Source organism: Myxine glutinosa, chromosome 9 (genome assembly GCF_964187855.1).
Source record: "Myxine glutinosa chromosome 9, kmMyxGlut1.1, whole genome shotgun sequence".
NCBI lineage: Eukaryota > Metazoa > Chordata > Myxini > Myxiniformes > Myxinidae > Myxine > Myxine glutinosa.
Window position 1 is genome coordinate 58,649,540 of NC_136269.1, and position 18,014 is coordinate 58,667,553.

At 42.5% G+C, this 18,014-nt stretch overlaps 1 protein-coding gene across 5 annotated transcripts in view; it reads right to left on the reverse strand.

Annotated features, from left to right (window-relative positions):
• Positions 1–18,014, reverse strand: part of LOC137415994 (uncharacterized) — a 120,164-nt gene that overhangs the window by 70,792 nt on the left and 31,358 nt on the right. For all 5 annotated transcript variants that reach the window (XM_078784382.1, XM_078784384.1, XM_078784381.1 and 2 more), the window contains exons 6-8: positions 7,916–8,739; positions 6,958–7,481; positions 5,689–5,813 (exon numbers count right to left, since the gene is read on the reverse strand). In XM_078784382.1, the coding sequence (XP_078640508.1) occupies positions 5,689–5,813; positions 6,958–7,481; positions 7,916–8,739 (1,473 nt within the window). The remainder of the gene's footprint in view (positions 1–5,688; positions 5,814–6,957; positions 7,482–7,915; positions 8,740–18,014) is intronic.

Sequence of the window (18,014 nt, forward strand, 5' to 3'; positions counted from 1 at the left end):
AACCCAGATTCAACTGTCGGACTGCCAGATGGTGAAGCGTGATTCATCACTCCAGAGAACGCATTTCCACTGCTCCAGAGTCCAATGGCGGCGAGCTTTACACCACTCCAGGTGACGCTTGGCATTGCGCATGGTGATCTTAGGCTGGTGTGTGGCTGCTCAGCCATGGAAACCCATTTCATGAAGCTCCCGACGAACAGTTGTTGTGCTGACGTTGCTTCCAGAGGCAGTTTGGAACTCGGTTGTGAGTGTTGCAACCGAGGACAGATGATTTTTACGTGCTACGCGCTTCAGCACTGGGCGGTCTCGTTCTGTGAGCTTGTGTGGCCTACCACTTCGCGACTGAGCTGTTGTTGCTCCTAGACGTTTACACTTCACAATAACAGCACTTACAGTTGCCCGGGGCAGCTCTTGCAGGGCAGAAATTTGACGAACTGACTTGTTGGAAAGGTGGCATCCTATGATGGTGCCACTGTTGAAAGTCACTGAGCTCTTCAGTACAGCCCATTCTACTGCCAATTTTTGTCTATGGAGATTGCATGGCTGTGTGCTTGATTATATATACCCGTCAGCAATGGGTGTCGCTGAAATAGCCAAATCCACTAATTAGAAGGGATATCTGCATACTTTTGGTCATGAAGTGTATGTGAAAAGCCAAATGAAGATTAAAATGGGTATTCCAGACTTGCAGAAATCAGATGGTACCTGGGCAAAGAATGACCAGGAGAAGGCAGATACTCTCAATACTTTTTCGGGCGTGTATTCACAGTTGAGGATAAAACAACAATGCCGACATTAAAAAAAAGAGTATTGTGGAATCTATTCTAACTGAGATGGGTTTTACAGTTCATGAGGTGGACAGCCTCCTGGTTAAACTTCATATTAACAAATCAGCTGGCCCAGATGGTACATATTCGAGAGTATCGAGAGAAACTTGTAAAGAAACCTGTAAGTCAATCAAACTTATTTGCACCAAACTTCTGAAGGCGGGAAGTGTGTGCAACAGTTGTGAAAGCAGCCATTGTTTTACCTATCTACAAGAAGGGAAAGAAGAGCAACCTGACAAACCACAGACATATTAGTTTGACCTTATTGGGGTGTAAGATAATGGAGAAGATTGTCAGTAAGAGGTTGGTACAGCATTTGGAAAACAATAACCGTAGCAGTGAGCAGCAAGGGTTTTGTAGTGGAAGATGTTGGTCATTTTTGTAGTGGGAGTGGGACTTTTCTATCAATGAAGCTCTTTTATTTAAGGCCTGGCCTCGCTAAGGACTATATAGTCTGTGACTGGAGCCTTCAACATCCTAACACTTATATTTGTAAAGATTGAAAGCATTACAGTTGCTTACAATAGTGTACAGGAGACAATAGGCTGAACTTATTCAGATCCTCAAAATCCGGGAATTGACTGAATCGATGTTCCGCAATTCTTTGTGGCGGAAGAGAGCTTGAGAACCAGGGGCACAACATGAAGACAAGGAAACAGCGCCGTATATCTAAGCTAAAACAAACCAATTTCTCTGTCAGGAGTGTCATAAACTGAAATACACTACCAGGATACGTTGCCAATGCAACTACAATTAACCAGTTCAAGTACACACTGGAGACACAATGGGCTGACCATCCACTGAAGTACAGCCCTTATCAAAGCGTTTTTGGAATAGTAACAAGGGACAAATAAGGAATGGCTCATGTCTCAGCCTCTGGTATATAGTAAATCCAGTAAACCTATTGCACGGTGGATACAAGGGTATTGTAAAAGTCTCGATCATAAAATGCATGCTTAATTACTTCCGAAAGCCCGATTTTGTCCATGTTCTACTGTCACAAAATAGACACCAATTTGTTGTGCAAAGAGTGTTTTTGGCTATTTCCAAAATCCATTAACATGATTTTAGCATTAATTCCCACATAAAGAAACACATGCTGGGTCAATCTTTGGCAATGAGGATTAAATTCACATTGTAAAAAATTGTAATAAAATCGAACAATTGTTGACTCATCACCAAGAAAGGGGCAGGAGATGACAACCTTCCCATGGCCCACCCAGTTATTACCCTGTACATGTGAAGCCGAAAGCAGGGTTAAGTAATTGGTTCATGTCCGTCGTTTCAGTCTATGATAGCAGAACAGCTTGTATAAATATAATGTTATATTTTGAACACAAATCGGAACATGACTGGGAAGACAAATCTGACGTTGAACAGTACTTTGTCTCTGAATTTGTTCTGATTGTACATGTGCAGAGGAGTGAGATAATATTTAAACTCTGTCTGCCTGGCAGTTATATAATATTAAAAATCATTCCAAAAGAGGAAACTTACTGTTTTTGAGGGCATTATAAAGGACACAAACAACAGGCACAAATAACTAATGTACCATGCTAGACAGGGTGATGTAATAGACACTGGGTAAAATGGCGGTAAAACATGAAATTAATTTATATATACGCGTTAAAAAATCCTTAAGCCTCTATTTAAATTGAATTATATACTTGGAACACTTTAGAACATAAATCACATTCATAATACTTTGAGGAACCTCCATTTTTGCAGTACTTGGACATGTTCTACAGGGTGGTGTACATGGGTGGTATACAAGACTGCTTCAATAGTGCTAAACATCCAGATTTTTTTTTAAACGATCCTTAAAATCATTATTTTATTAAAATTGGAGTATATATTTGAACACTGCATGGGGTATTCATGTTCTATGAACTCTAGTTAACTAATGTCATCACATCAATAAATGCAGCACAACGATCTTCCAAACGGCCCTTTTCAGGGCCAATCATCTTAAAATCGTCATGCTGGTGACTTCAACATCCATCACACCTCATGGGGATATACTTCAGATGATGAGGCAGATGAACAGCTGGTGGCTTCTGTGTCCACTGGTTATCGCTATCGCCTGCACGATGCCAAGCAACCATGCACTTTCCATTCACGTAAATGGAGGAAGGATTACAATGCAGACCTCCGTTTTGGTTCCAGGAACAGTAATGAACAACCACTTCACGCATCTCATAGAGTCATGGCCAAAAATATTGGCACCCTTGCACTTTGTTCAAATAATGCACCATTTCTTCCAAAAAATTGTTGAAATAATTTTTTTTTTGGGTATCCACATATGTATTTCTTTGGTTTGTAATGGCACAAAACAAAAAAAGCTGATAAAATACTAAATCTTAGCTTATTCCAGGCAGAAATCCTAAAATGGCCAAGACAATATTATTGGCACCTTTGAGAAGTTGTAAGAAATAAGTGTATTTCAAGCAGGTGATTCTCCTTTACTCTGGAATTGAACTCACCTGTGGTGAGTTGCAGGTGCCTGCAATATAAAAATAACTCATTCAACCAGTTTGAATAGAGAAAAGGAGTCATTCTGCTGTTTTGTGTCACTGTGTGTACCGCAATGAGCATGGAGAAAAGAAAGAAAACCAGATAATTGTCTCAGGATGTCAGACAGAAGATTGTGGCAAAGCATGGACAGACAATCTCAAGGCTACAAGTCCATCTCCAGAGATCTTGATGTTCCTGTGTCCACCTTACGCAATGTTATCAGGAAGTTAAAGGCCCATGGCACTGTAGCTGCAAGAGAAAACTTGATCAAAGATTGCAGCGAAGGATTGTTCGAATGGTGGAGAAAGCACCTCGATCAACTGCCAAACAGATTCAATCTGACCTTCAGACACAAGGTACGATAGTTTCAACTCACACCATCCATCACCAACTCAATGAAAGGGGGTTCTATGGTAGGAGACCCAGGAGGACCCCACTACTGAGAAAGCCCGACTGGCATTTGCCAAAACACACCGGAACAAGCCAAAATCCTTCTGGGAGAATGTCCTATGGACAGATGAGACAAAATTATTTCTTTTTGGTAAAGCACATCATCTCTATGTTCACAGAAAACAAAATCAAGCCTTCAAAGAAAAGAACACCTTCCCTACAGTAAAACATGGAGGAGGTGATGTTTTGGGGTTGCTGTGCTGCCTCTGGCACTGGGTGCCTTGAATGTGTGCATGGGCATCATGAAATCAGGAGATTATCAAGGCATTTTGGAGCGCAATGTTCAACCCCTTGTCAGAAAGCTGGGTCTCGGTCGAAGGTCATGGGTCTTACAGCAGGACAATGACCCCAAACACACTTCAAAAATCACCCAGGAATGGTTCAAGACAAAACGCTGGACTGTTCTGAAGGGGCCAGCAATGAGTCCAGATCTAAGTCTCATGGAACACCTGTGGGGAGATCTGAAAACAGCAGTTGGGAGAAGGCACCCTTCAAATCTGGGAGAACTGGAGCAGTTTGCACAAGATGAGTGGGCCAAACTGCCAGTAGAGGTGGGAAGGTCATTCATGATTAGAGGAAGCGCTTGACTGCAGTTCTTTTGTCCAATGGCTGTGCTACCAAATATTAAGTCGAGGGTGTCAATAATTTTTCAATGCTATTTCTTTTTGTTTACTGATTTAAACGGATATATTAAGTTCTGAATCAAAAACAAAGGTTCTGTAATATTAACAGTGAAATAAAGAATTGTGGAGACCAAATAGTTTTGTCAATTGCAACTGATTTTTCGAGAAAATTGTGAGTTATTTGAAAAAAGTGCAAGGGTGCCAATAATTTTGGCCACGACTGTAAGATCCTTCCACACTTTCCACACAGCCAACACTGACCAGCATTAATACACATTGGAATAGAGGTTCCCTTGATCATATCCAAACTTAAGGCCCACTGGAATTTTCGGAAAGCCAACCAGGAGGCTTTCACAACAGAAGGTGAGGAGCAGATGACCAGCCTAAACCATATCCCAAAGAGCTATAGCAGCTTCTGCAAAATCTTGATACTGTACCGGTAGCCAAAAATGTCATCCCATGTGGTTTTCGCAAATGCAACACACCTTTTTGGTTGGTAGAAACCTTTCTTTTTTTCTTTTCTTTTTTCCAACTCCTCCAACAGTTTGAAGCTTCTGAGAATCCAGATGTTGCATCTGAGCTCTTGGAATCTCTGGACATGGCCAGATGATAAAGATGGCAGGAGACTGTTGAGGAACTTGATTTCACTCATTGAAGTAGATAGGCATGGAACCTACCAAGGCATCTTGGAATTGCCTCACCTGCTCAACATAAACCTCCAAAAGTATTGGGTAATGCTGTTGCTTCCAGGCTACTCCTCAACTCTGAATTTGCCTCCATTAAGAAGGTTCACCGTGAAGTCCATAAGGTACTCTCCAAGACCATTTCATCATCTCCTCCTAGATCACTGCTTTCTTTGCCTTACCCCAGAACTGACATTGACCACTGACCTTTCCTTCACCAAAGCAAGCAAAGCAGCAGGAATTTCTGGCAGCTATCCTGAATTATTGAAGAACTTGGGACCTCATGGACATAACTGGTTGGCTTCTCTTTTCACTAGCATCCATGCAACTAGAGTAATACCATCAACCTGGGGAGAGGTTAAAGTCATTGCCATCCTTAAGCCAGGGAAACTTGCTGCTGACCCATCTAGCTATCGGCCAATAGCAATTAACCACCCAAGGCTGACCCATCTAGCAATTGACCAATTAGCAATATCGGACCACTTAACTACTGGTAACTTGAAGCATATGATTGTTGAAGAAATACCATGAAGATGAATAATAATAAAAAAACAAATGTTGATTGTGCTTGCACAGGTCTTTCCTCCTGACCTGCGGGCAAGGAGGGCACTCATCTCCTCCATAAGGCCACCACTGCTGGCTAAATGAACCATGCCTGGGCCACGACTTCCTTCAGCTCGAGCCGATCCACTCATCGCCACGGCAGCCTCGTCAGACTGAAATAAAGACATTTGTAAAACTGCATAATCTTGCCTGATCACAATCAAATAAAATCACCGATGTCATCAGACAACATTCAGCACTTTAACAATACATAATCACAAATAATGCAAGAAATACAATGCTATGAATGTATAAACAAGTACGTAAAATGTCAATATGAAATGGACAGGAGAGGAGGAGGTTGGGGAGGGGGGTCAAGGAAGCTCATAAAATTCAACGTTTCAGCAACAGTCTATGTAGGCCTTATGGGATTCATCGGGGCCTATGCAGGCAGTGTGTGCTTTTGTCAGGGCCTAACTATGCAGACCGTGTGTACTTTGTCAGGGTCGATGCAGGGAGTGTGCACTTCAGCAGGATTTATACAGGGCGTGCATGTTTTGTCAGGGTCTATGCAAGCCGTGTGTACTTCATCAATGACCAAGTACCCTTCCAGAGAGTTAGAGTAAAAGAAGCCTTTAATAAACTGTCACACCGAGACAACAATTTTCAGCATCTATCAGATACAAAATGATTAAATAGTCTGTTACAAAATGTGAACTTTAAAGAGCCACTATATATCCATCAAATGCTTATTCGACTGGGATAAAATATAAATTTGGTCTGTCGGTTGTAATATTACTGAGGTGTAGCTGTGGCATTGATGTAGTACCAATAAATAGGGCAGCAATTTGGAATTTGACCAGGATACAGATGCAATGACCTAATCTTCAAAAGACACCATGGTATCAACCTCCACCAGTGAAATCTAGTTTGTGGGACAGCCCTTCCAAATGAAGCCTACTCATGGTGAGGCCTTGCCTGCAAAACACCATGGTGACAATTTTATGGTAGGCTCGGGAATCAAGCCCAGATAACTCAAAAACAAGTGTAATTTCTCTGCCCATCCCATCAGCCCAAACAGCCACTGAAAGTAAATTATCGAGTTTTAAAAATTTGTACTCTACATCAGTACTAGATCTGCATTTAATCACAGACAAAAAATGTTTGAGGCAGTTGCAAGTAATATAATAAACCATCCACAGAGATGCAAGAAGATGCGAATATTATAGTCATAAGTGAAAAGGCAAGAATCGAATTCAAACATGCAGTAGTCCCCTAATGACCTTTTATCTCCCCCTCATTCACATCAGCACCCACCCTTGTGATCTTGCGAAGTCGAGCAGATCCAAGTGCAGCAGCAAGGCCAACAAGTGGTGGCCCCTCTGCAGAACCTGGTGGAAGGGGTGGTGGAGGTGGCGGGTAGCAGGATGGAGTTGGCGGACCGAGTGGAGTTGGGGTACAAAGGGGGGTTTGGGGACCAAGGGGAGTTGGGGGACCAAGGGGGGTTTGGGGACCGAGGGGGGTTGGGGGACCAAAGGGGGTTAGAGGACCGAGAGGGTTTGGGAGACCAAGGGGAGATGGGAGACCGAGAGGAGTTGACGGACCACTTAAGTTTGGTGGTGGTCCAGGTGGAGGTGGAGGAACAGAGATTGGAGATAAGCATGGAGGAGGACCGGGTGGGAGAGGTAGTGGAGGTGGTGGTAGAGGAGTGGGAGGCATGGTACAGCTCGAAAGCTTTGGAGGAGGACCAGGTGGTGGTGGGGGAGGAGGTGGAGCTGTTGGTGCTTGTGGCATGGCAGATCTTGATATTGACGGAGACAGCATGGCCGCCACTAGACTGACTGGAGGAAACACAAAAAAAAACATTAAAATTTGGTTTCTTCAACTTGAGCAACATATTTCATTAGCCCAAGTAATTAGTCAAATGCCTCCTTCTCCATACAAAGTATTTCAAGTTTTTAATTCTCACAGCAAATTTTCATAAAATATCACATATAACCCATTCCGGATGACAATATTGGAAACGTTTTTTACAGTCACAATTTTTAACTCTTGTAATTTTTCAAACATGCAAGTCAAGTCAAGTCAAGAAAAATGGGCCATGGTAAATGCTGTCAGATAACCATGCAGACGCATCTCAACCTCATCATAATTCAACAAAATTTAACAACCATTTGTGACATTAGATCATTTCATTTAAAATATATATATATATTTGGACTAATTTTTAATAAGAGTTTGGACTCTAATCAAGCTATTACTCCACTTTCCTCACCTTCATCAGTGGTGTCTTCACGAAGACTTTCGACTCTCTCATTCTGTGTCCCTTCAGCATCCATTCCACGTCGCTCCCAACTCATCGTCACTCTTTCCCAATCATCATCATCCCCCTCTTCATCATCATCTTGCTGAGCTTGCTCCTTTTCTACACGCTCCAGCAGTGCTTGTTGCATTTTTTCTGTACGTTCCCTCTCCATCCTTTCATTATCTTGCTCAAGCTTTTCCCTTTCTATTCGCTCATATTCAATTCTCTCCCACGCAAGTATCTCTGCCTTCTCTCTCTCCAGAAGCTCTCTTTCTGCCTTTTCCCTTTCTAAACGTTCTCTATCTGCTCTTTCCTTTTCCTGATTCTCTCTTTCTATTCTTTCTTGATGCTCTCTCTCAGCCCTTTCTCTTGACAAACGTTCTCTCTCCGCCTTCTCCCTTTCCAATTGCTCACGTTCAAGTCTCTCTCTCTCCTGCTGTTCTCTCTCTGCTCGATCCCTTTCCTGCATCTCTCTTTCTAAACACTCTAATCTTTCTCGTTCTTGGCGATCCCTTTCTGCCTTTTCCCTCTCCAAGCGTTCCCTTTCAACTCTTTCATGCTCCAAGCGTTCTCTCTCCATTCTCTCTCGTTCTGCTCGCTCCCACTCTGCACGCTCTCTCTCCCGTTCTGCCTTTTCTCTCTCTAACCTCTCTCTTTCTCGCTCTGCTCTTTCTAGGCGCTCCCGTTCCAACCTTTCTCTCTCTAACCTCTCTGCCCTTTCCCTTTCCAGCCTCTCTACCCTTTCTCGCTCTAGCCTCTCATGTTCTGCTTGCATTTGCCTCTCTTGAATTTGCCTGCAGAGGAAAAAAAGAAAAACACCCATGAGAAGACAAGAAAGTATTTAACTATATTCCATAAACATGATTCCTGATGAAAATAGTTTTTTTTTTTTTCATGGCCACAATTACTCAGCCTGCTCATGGGATTGGCCAGGGAAAGGTTTTGGCCCAAGGCTTTCATGAGCAGGCTAGCCTAACTGATGTTCAATTAAGTAGCTTTGAGAAGGAATTTAGACTTTGGCCAGGGTGCCGACCATAGCTTTCTGACTTTTTGCAAAGGACACTGTGGGATCTTTAACGTCTACAACCTAATTACAGCAGATGTGGTGCCCAGTTCAACATCCATCCGAGGGTTGGCACACACATTGATGCCTCGCTCTAAATGCCTTTTAGCTGATGGTGCACCAAGGCATCAGGTTGACAGTTTATAGCTGTGCTGAGATTCAAACCCAAGCAAGACAACCAAGAGGCGAGTCTTGAAGAAAAACAAACCATGTAAATAAACAAAAAAGCTTTATATTATAAAATTTCATTTAAAAACCTATTTTATAAAATTGCTCATTGATCATACAGCAAACATCAAAAATTTAAAATAATAAGTAAATATACAGAGTGTACAACTCATGATGGAAAAACAAATGACAAATTTAAAAGTTTATAATCACAATTTTGCTGGCATTTATTTAAAAAGAGGTAAATAATAGCAAATAAACAAGCCAATAAATTTTTTTTTTCAAAAAGGTCCTCCAAAAAATAAAGATGTAATAAATAACAGCTGACACTTCATTAAAGCAGGTTGAAACAGCAAGTTTAACGAATATTAAAGCATATCAGCAAACAAAAGAACGTTTTAATCAAACATATGAAGGTGCATTTATTCACATTGTGGAAGAGAAAAGCTTATATTTCCATTTCAAGAAGGAAAAAGACAATTCACAAATAATCACGATGTAAGATTTGAATGTTGAGGCCTCAAGGATAGGTAACAAACATTTGAATCTTTCGATACCGTACTCTTATTCAAAAACGGGGAACACATTTTATACCAGACTTCCCAAATGACAAAGCGTTAAAAGGTGCAAAACATTGCAAGCAGAGATAGAGGGAACAGTGCCTTTATATAAAAACTGTAGAGAATCAGACCAAAAATAGAGCCCCAGAGTATAGACACAAGTAGGTACTTTCCAAATACAAATACATTGTTGCGAAAATGACTCGTAGGGGCTAATATTGCATAGATGAGAATAGTTATTTCCTTTAATTAATGCATGAGCGCATGCATGGTAAAATAAACAAATAGGAATATTCTTCGATAATCATGCAGAAAGCAGATCTTCCTCCCCCACAATGTTGTTTCTAATCACCTCGCGATTATCCTTCACCTCTATTTCACGTTGTATCCTCTGTAAACTGTCTTTTATGTATGCTAAAAGGGATCAACCGTATGCGAGGGCTCACGTGCAACAAACAAGGGTGTTCATATATATTATATATATACATACATATACACATACATACATATACACATACATACATATACACATACATACATATACACATACATACATATACACATACATACATATACACATACATACATATACACATACATACATATACACATACACACACATACATACATACATATATATATATATATATATATATATATATATATATATATATATATATATATATATATATACACACACACAGCAATACCCCGGCCTACGTCATTAATTGGTTCCATAGGCCGTGACGTAACTCGGTTTTTGACGTAAACAGGGCGTAATGCCTTAAAAATGCCTTAAAATGAAGACAAAGACCATAAAACTAGAGTAAATAACTCGCGAAAGTATATAACTATCGCTAAACCTTAAAGAACACTAAAAACACATTTTAGTCATATTATTTAATGAGTAATGAACACAATTAATGAATGAATTTGTAAAGAATAATAAATAAAATGAATAAAATTATGTTATTCACCTTAAACTTGGCGTCTCTTCTGAACACAAAAAACACATTTTAGCCATATTTTTTAAAGAGTAATGAACACTATATGCGGGGCTTCTTTGGCGACTCATCAAAACTAGTAGAGGCCTTGCGTTTCTCGACATTAATTAGGAACTGATCCAAAGTCCCTTGAATTGTGCGCTTCTTCTTCTCAGTTAAGATGGTCCTATACGGGAGAAAAAGGACGCTGGTGCCATTTATCATTTTTGCGAAATGCTCGGCGTTTGGGTCTTGTGCCTCAAATATTGCAAGACACTTGGAGAGGTGATAAAAACCTTTCTGCATTTCGGCTACGGTGAATTTCCTTGGCTCTGGTTTTGGAAGCTCATCCTCTTCGCGGCGCTCTTCCTTCAACGCCATTAAGTCCTCATTAGTTAAAGGCTGCTTGTCTGCCTCGATCAAACCATCGAAATCCTCCTCCTCCAACTCCATCTCCAGGTCAGCGCTGAGGGAAACCAAGTTTTTAGATACAGCCTTGACTGGCGCATCAAACCCCGTGAAATCATTAACAAGGTGGGGACACAAACGCTTCCACACCCCATTCATCGCCGACTGCGTAACCTCCAACCATGCAGCATTGATGTTAGGCACTGCCTGGTAGATGTTATAGTTTTTCCAAAACTGCCGGATGTTGATGCCTTCCTCCTCCGACGTTGCATCGACAGCCTGACGAAGAGTGCGGCAGAGATAGTAGCGCTTAAAAAGTGCTATCACACCCTGGTCCATAGGCTGGATGAGCAATGTGGTGTTGGGTGGCAAGTACACCACCTTCACATTGGGGTCGAAATCACCGAGGTTAGTGGGATGGCCAGGTGCATTGTCCAAAATCAGAAGCAATTTAAATTGAATTTTCTTCTCTCGACAATAGCTCTTGACAGCCGGGATGAAATGATTGATGAATCATAATTCAAAAATTATGACGGTTACCCATGCCTTCATATTATTCACCCAAATGACGGGAAGAGACGCCTTCGGGATGTTCTTAAGTGCACGGGGGTTCGCCGCATGATACACCAAGAGCGGCTTCAGCTTGAAGTCGCCGGTGCAATTACCCTGAAGCATTAGCGTTAGCCGCTCCTTCGCGACTTTGTAGCCTGGCATGGTCTTCTCCTCCTTCAAGATAAAGGATCTGTCAGGCATCCTCTTCCAAAAAAGGCCCGTTTCGTCGACGTTGAAGATATGCTCAGGCAAGAATCCCTCGTCCTCAATGATCTTCTTCAATGTGGCAGGAAATTCCTCGGCGGCTACGGTGTCGGCAGCTGCGGCTTCGCCCTGAATCTTGACGTTGTGCAAGCTGAAGCGCCGTTTAAAGCGTGCAAACCATCCAGAGCTTGCAACGAAGGTTGTGTCCTTATCCTCCGGGTACTTCTTCAGAAGATCCTGGAACAAAGACTTCGCCTTCTCCTGTATCAGCAGCTGGCTCGTTGGTATGCGTTCATGGGTCTGGCGTTCGATCCACAACGAAAGGAGTCTCTCCATCTCGTCGAAAATCTGACCCCTCTTCACATTCATGACAGCAGTCTTCGCCGACGGCGCTTTTTCAGTGACGTATGCGAGAATACGTTCCCTATCATGAATGATGGTCGATACCGTCGACCGTGGCAGCCCTAAGGCATGCGCTATCACCGACACTTTTTCACCTTTTTTCATACCTTTTAATCAGATTCAACTTGTCTTCCATCGTAACCACATTACGCTTGGAAACACGAGCACTATCCTTCTTAGGACCCATGGCTAACACAGACACAGTAAAGGAATAATGACAAAAATAACAGCGAAAGGCAAAGCAAGCACACGACCGCAGCACAGGACAAAATGCATATGGCGTCGCCTTTGTTTTGAATGAGAACCAGCAGCTACGTGTACGTACACTGCACATACATTTTAAATATTTTTAATGTGCTTTTTACTGTATTTTAAATTGTTTTTTTAGCTTCTTTTATTGTTAATTTTTATGTACTATTATATTTATTTTAAATATATTTTAAAGGAAAAATTAATTGTTTTCACATCCTATTATGATGTAGGAGTGACGTAAAGTCGCACATAATGACGTTCGCTGAACTGAAATGTACTCCAGAAGAGTAGCGTAAAGTCGGATTTGACGTAGGTCGAAATGGCGTAAAACGGGGTATTGCTGTGTGTGTATACTAGGGCATGCCCGTACTATATCTATATCTAAAATTATATCCCCCCCCTCTATTTACATGAAATGGTTTGGTCCAAAGCGAACGGCTTGCGAGTGGTGACAATCCCCCCCCTCTATTTACATGCAATGGTTTGGTCCAAAGCGAACGGCTTCCGGAGTTTGGTAAAGAAATCGCCATCGCGTGCACAAACGCGCAGGAAAGCGAATGAATCGCAAATTCGTTTTTATTAGTTGTAAAACATAGTTTAACGCCAACATAGTTTGCAAACGTGAAATAAATGAATACGCTCTCAAATGTGCCATCCGAGGCAGAGTGTGCCCGCCACGTTCGGCACACGCGATCGTTCGCTGCTCTCTGATTGGTTGAATCGTTTTTTGGACATAGCTCGGTAAGTAATTGTCCGATTAATATGAAACCTTGAAAAGGCACATCCTCGGGTCCCCAGCAATATACCTGGCAAGTTAAAAGTATATCGGACCCGTGGTTGTCGAGAAACAGCGGTCACAGACAAACAAACGTACAGACAGACAGACAGACAGAGATTACTGGAATTATAGATAGACTAGGGCATTGCCCGTACTATATCTATATCTAAAATTATATCCCCCCCCTCTATTTACATGAAATGGTTTGGTCCAAAGCGAACGGCTTGCGAGTACGGTGACAATCCCCCCCCTCTATTTACATGCAATGGTTTGGTCCAAAGCGAACGGCTTCCGGAGTTTGGTAAAGAAATCGCCATCGCGTGCACAAACGCGCAGGAAAGCGAATGAATCGCAAATTCGGTTTTATTAGTTTTAAAACATAGTTTAACGCCAACATAGTTTGCAAACGTGAAATAAATGAATACGCTCTCAAATGTGCCATCCGAGGCAGAGTGTGTCCTCCACGTTCGGCACACGCGATCGTTCGCTGCTCTCTGATTGGTTGAATCGTTTTTTGGACATAGCTCGGTAAGTAATTGTCCGATTAATATGAAACCTTGAAAAGGCACATCCTCGGGTCCCCAGCAATATACCTGGCAAGTTTCAAGTATATCGGACCGGTAGTTGTCGAGAAACAGCGGTCACAGACAAACAAACAAACGTACAGACAGACAGACAGAGATTACTGGAATTATAGATAGATATATATATATATATATATATATATATACACACACACAGTCACTTGAAAAAGTAAGTAGAAGTAAGTACACCAAAAGTAAGTACAAAAGTAAGTAAAGGTGCGTGCCTAACCCCCGCTCTAGCAGGGAAAATGGCCTTTAAAATGCATGTTGTTGTTTGTGATATAATCCTGTTATTGACTTCTTGCTGCGAAAGACAACCAGTGACATGGTTCTTTCAACAAAGACATCACCGAAGGGTAAAAGAAACTCACCAGATTGATATACTGAGTTCAGAAAGTAAACCCAAGTAAAGAAAAAAAATATATTCCATATTAAATGCCAAGTCTGTATATATATACATACATATATACATACATATATATATATACATACATACACAGTGTGGCTCGTACCGAGCGATAAAGTTATTGGAGCATGGAATGAAGGTATTGGAAAGGGTGTTGGAGAGGAGGATAAGGAAGAAGGTGAAGATCGACGAAATGCAGTTTGGATTTATGCCAGGAAGAGGAACGACAAACGCGCTCTTTATTGTGAGGCAGTTGCAGGAGAAGTACATGGAGAAGAGGAAGAAGTTGTTTCTTGGGTTTGTTGATCCGGAGAAAGCATTCGATAGGGTTCCACGTGAAGTATTGACATGGGTATTGAGGAAGCTAGAAGTGGAGGAATGGTTGATCAGAGTAGTGATCGCAATGTACAAAAGAGCGCGCACAGCTGTAAGGACGAAGGACGGAAACAGTGGTGAGTTTGAGGTGAAGGTGGGAGTGCATCAGGGATCGGTACTAAGTCCACCACTATTTGTAGCTGTGATGGAGGTGCTGGCTCAGAACGTAAAGGAGGGTTTACCGTGTGAGTTGTTGTATGCAGATGATCTGGTGTTGATTGCGGAAAGTATGGATGGACTGAAGGAAAAGATGAACAAGTGGAAGGAATGTATGGAGACAAAAGGTCAGAAGGTGAATATCGGAAAGACGAAGGTGATGGCAAGTGGTAAAGCATGGGTGAGGTGGAAAGAACTGGGAAGTGGCCATGTGCTGTGTGCAGGAAGTAGTCAGGTTCACTTTGTTTTTTCGTTCAAAATCATGGTAGATTAGCAAACCTATACATTTTTGGAAACGTTATTACATGGAAAATCTGAAAATCAATGTTTACATTTGCCAATTCCGACCAATTCGATTCGACCAATTCCATTCGAACAAGTCGACCATTCGACCAATCGCTTCGATCGACCATTCGACCATTCGACCAATTCGATCGATTCGATTCAATTCATCGAATTCGATTCGATCGACCATTCGACCAATTCGATTTGCCAATCAATTTGACCGACCTTTGCTTGTGTGGAACGGACTGTGAAAACGATGCGGACTATATTGTCGGATACGACACACAGGACAGTGATGACGAACTCTAAATGGCATATTCTGTAATCGTGTATGTTTGATGCCATTGACTGCCTGTGTATATTTTGTCATTGACTGCCTGTGTAGATGTGAAGTTATACTGACTGCATGTGTATATATGATTTTGCTGACTGCCTGTGTATGTTTGGTGATATGAATTATTGTGACACATTTTGATGTTATTAACTGCCTTACAAAATGATAACATGTATTTGATTATGCAACTTATCGCGAATATAAAGACAGTATTTTGCAATTCAAAACCTTTGATTCGTGTCTTACCATTCCCCATAGCACTAATTTGATATTTTCATTGGATTCCTTGTCCCTGAAAATATAGGTTTAGTATATTTTAAAAAGTTTTTAGGGTAATTAGAGGCAGAAATAGAACAAAATATGTATTTTACAGTGGCCATTTTGAAAATCCAAAATGGCCGCCATACAGGTATCTCTCCAAATGTAAACATTGATTTTTAGTTTCCTTATGCTATAACCTTTCCAAAAGTGTATAGGTTTGCTAATCTACCATGATTTTGAACAAAATATAATTTATTGACATAGTGAACCTGACTAAAGGGTGTCGGAGTGAACTCCATTCAATGTACAATGTGCGCTGAGTGGGTTCATCAAAAATGTAGTGGTTTGAGAGGGTCATTAACCAGTGGCAGCTACATTCAAATGTAAGGTGTGCACAGAGGGAGCTGCAGATGGAGGAAATGTTGAGTTGGATCTTGGAGACGGCATGAAGCTGGAAGACGTGAAAACATTTTGCTACCTCGGAGACATGCTGAATGGAGAAGGTGGATCAGGCTCGGCAATGGTTGCAAGAGTGAGATGTGCATGGAAGAACTTTCGGGAACTGAGTGGCGTGCTGATGAGGAGGGGAGTGTCGCTGAAGCTGAAGGGAAAGGTGTATGCTGCATGTGTGAGAAGTGTTATGATTTATGGGAGCGAGACATGGGTCATGAATGCAGAGCAGCAACGAAGGCTGGAAAGGGTGGAAATGCGAATGGTTCGGTGGATGTGCGGAGTATCGTTGAGAGAGAGGAAGACAAATGATGAATTACGAAAGATGATGGGAATAGAGCCTGTGGTTGATGCTGTGAAGAGGAACACGTTGAGATGGTTTGGTCATGTGTTGAGGAAGGATGAAAGTGACTGGTTGAGAAGAGTGATGGAAATGAATGTAGAAGGAAGTAGATGACAGGGAAGACCGAGAAAGACTTGGCTAAAGATGGTGGAAGAAGAAATGCGGGCAAGGGGGTTAACAAGGAGAGATGCAGAAAATAGGGCAAAATGGAGAAGATTGTCATGGGGACCACAAGGGTAACCCCCGCTCTAGCAGGGAAAATGGCCTCAAAATGCATGTTGTGTTGTTGTTGTATATATATATATTGTTGCGGTTTTGAGATTGTACATATAACTTCAATAAATGCTAAAGGATTGCCCCTCATAGTTAGTTCCACGAGCAACACGTAGGCCCACTTGTAGTATTAGTTATGTCATAGTATGTGTAAGTATAGGCCATTTCCCCTATTAATATCTGCGTTGTGTAAAGACATGAGATTAGGTCCCATTCATTTTGCGTCCACCCTCCAATTCCACCTCGATGGGCGGAATCCATCCCGCGCCCCATTTGGCTGCCCGCTCAGTTTGTTAAGCATTGGCTGTTCAATCCAGTTTGTCAAGCATTGGCTGCCCACTAGTCGAGTAACACGAGGTAGGCCTAAAAAGGGTGGGGCCGGCGTTGAAGTCGGGGCGGAGTCGAGGCAGAGCGTCAGAGGCGATGACGGTAAGAGCCATCAGCCAATCAGGGCTCTAGCGGCATGGCGTGAGAGGGCGTGGAGAGGCGCGTCTGGTGAGTTCGAGAAGGTTCGCGGTGCGTGCCTATTTAAGTCGGTGCGCAAAGCCCTCAAGAGGACTTACAAGCAGGACTTGCTGGGAGAGGACTTTTACAGCGAGCGCATATTGAGAGCACTTTGAGGATTTGAGGACTCGCTCGCCATGAGGCTTTGAACTGTAACTCGCCATATTACGTACGCGCCAGAGGGGAAGAAGAAGAGGCATTGGCGGTACAAGTACGCGGCCACAGCCAAACGCGCCGGTGGCGAATAGCGAATATTCCAGCCACGCGAGTAAACGCGGCCATAGCTGCCAGTGATTAACCGCCAACCGCACCAGAGCCCACCCCCCTAAAGTTCGCCCCGTAATAACCCTGTGCGTCTAAATGGCGCGCTACGAGCTCCTGCCTTCTCCTGGATCCATCTGCACGGGACGAGCCGGAGCCCGGAGAGAGCTGCACCAAAGCCATCCCTGGATGCGCAGACCATCATCCTGCAGCTGCAATCCCTGTGTGAGTGTGAGTGAAACGGGCCCATAGTCTTTTGGGTATTAAGTAAGACTGTGTAAGGATTGCCCTGTGTCTCTGCTTCTTCTACCATTGTATAGTGTAAATAAATTCTGTTCTTCCTTTTTCCAATTCGATCGCCTTTGTGATTTCGCCATTGACTAAGCGTGGTACGAATAAGAACCGCTTGAATCGGGGTCTAGTAAGTGATAACGGCGCAGATCGCGTGTACGCAAAACCGCTCGGCG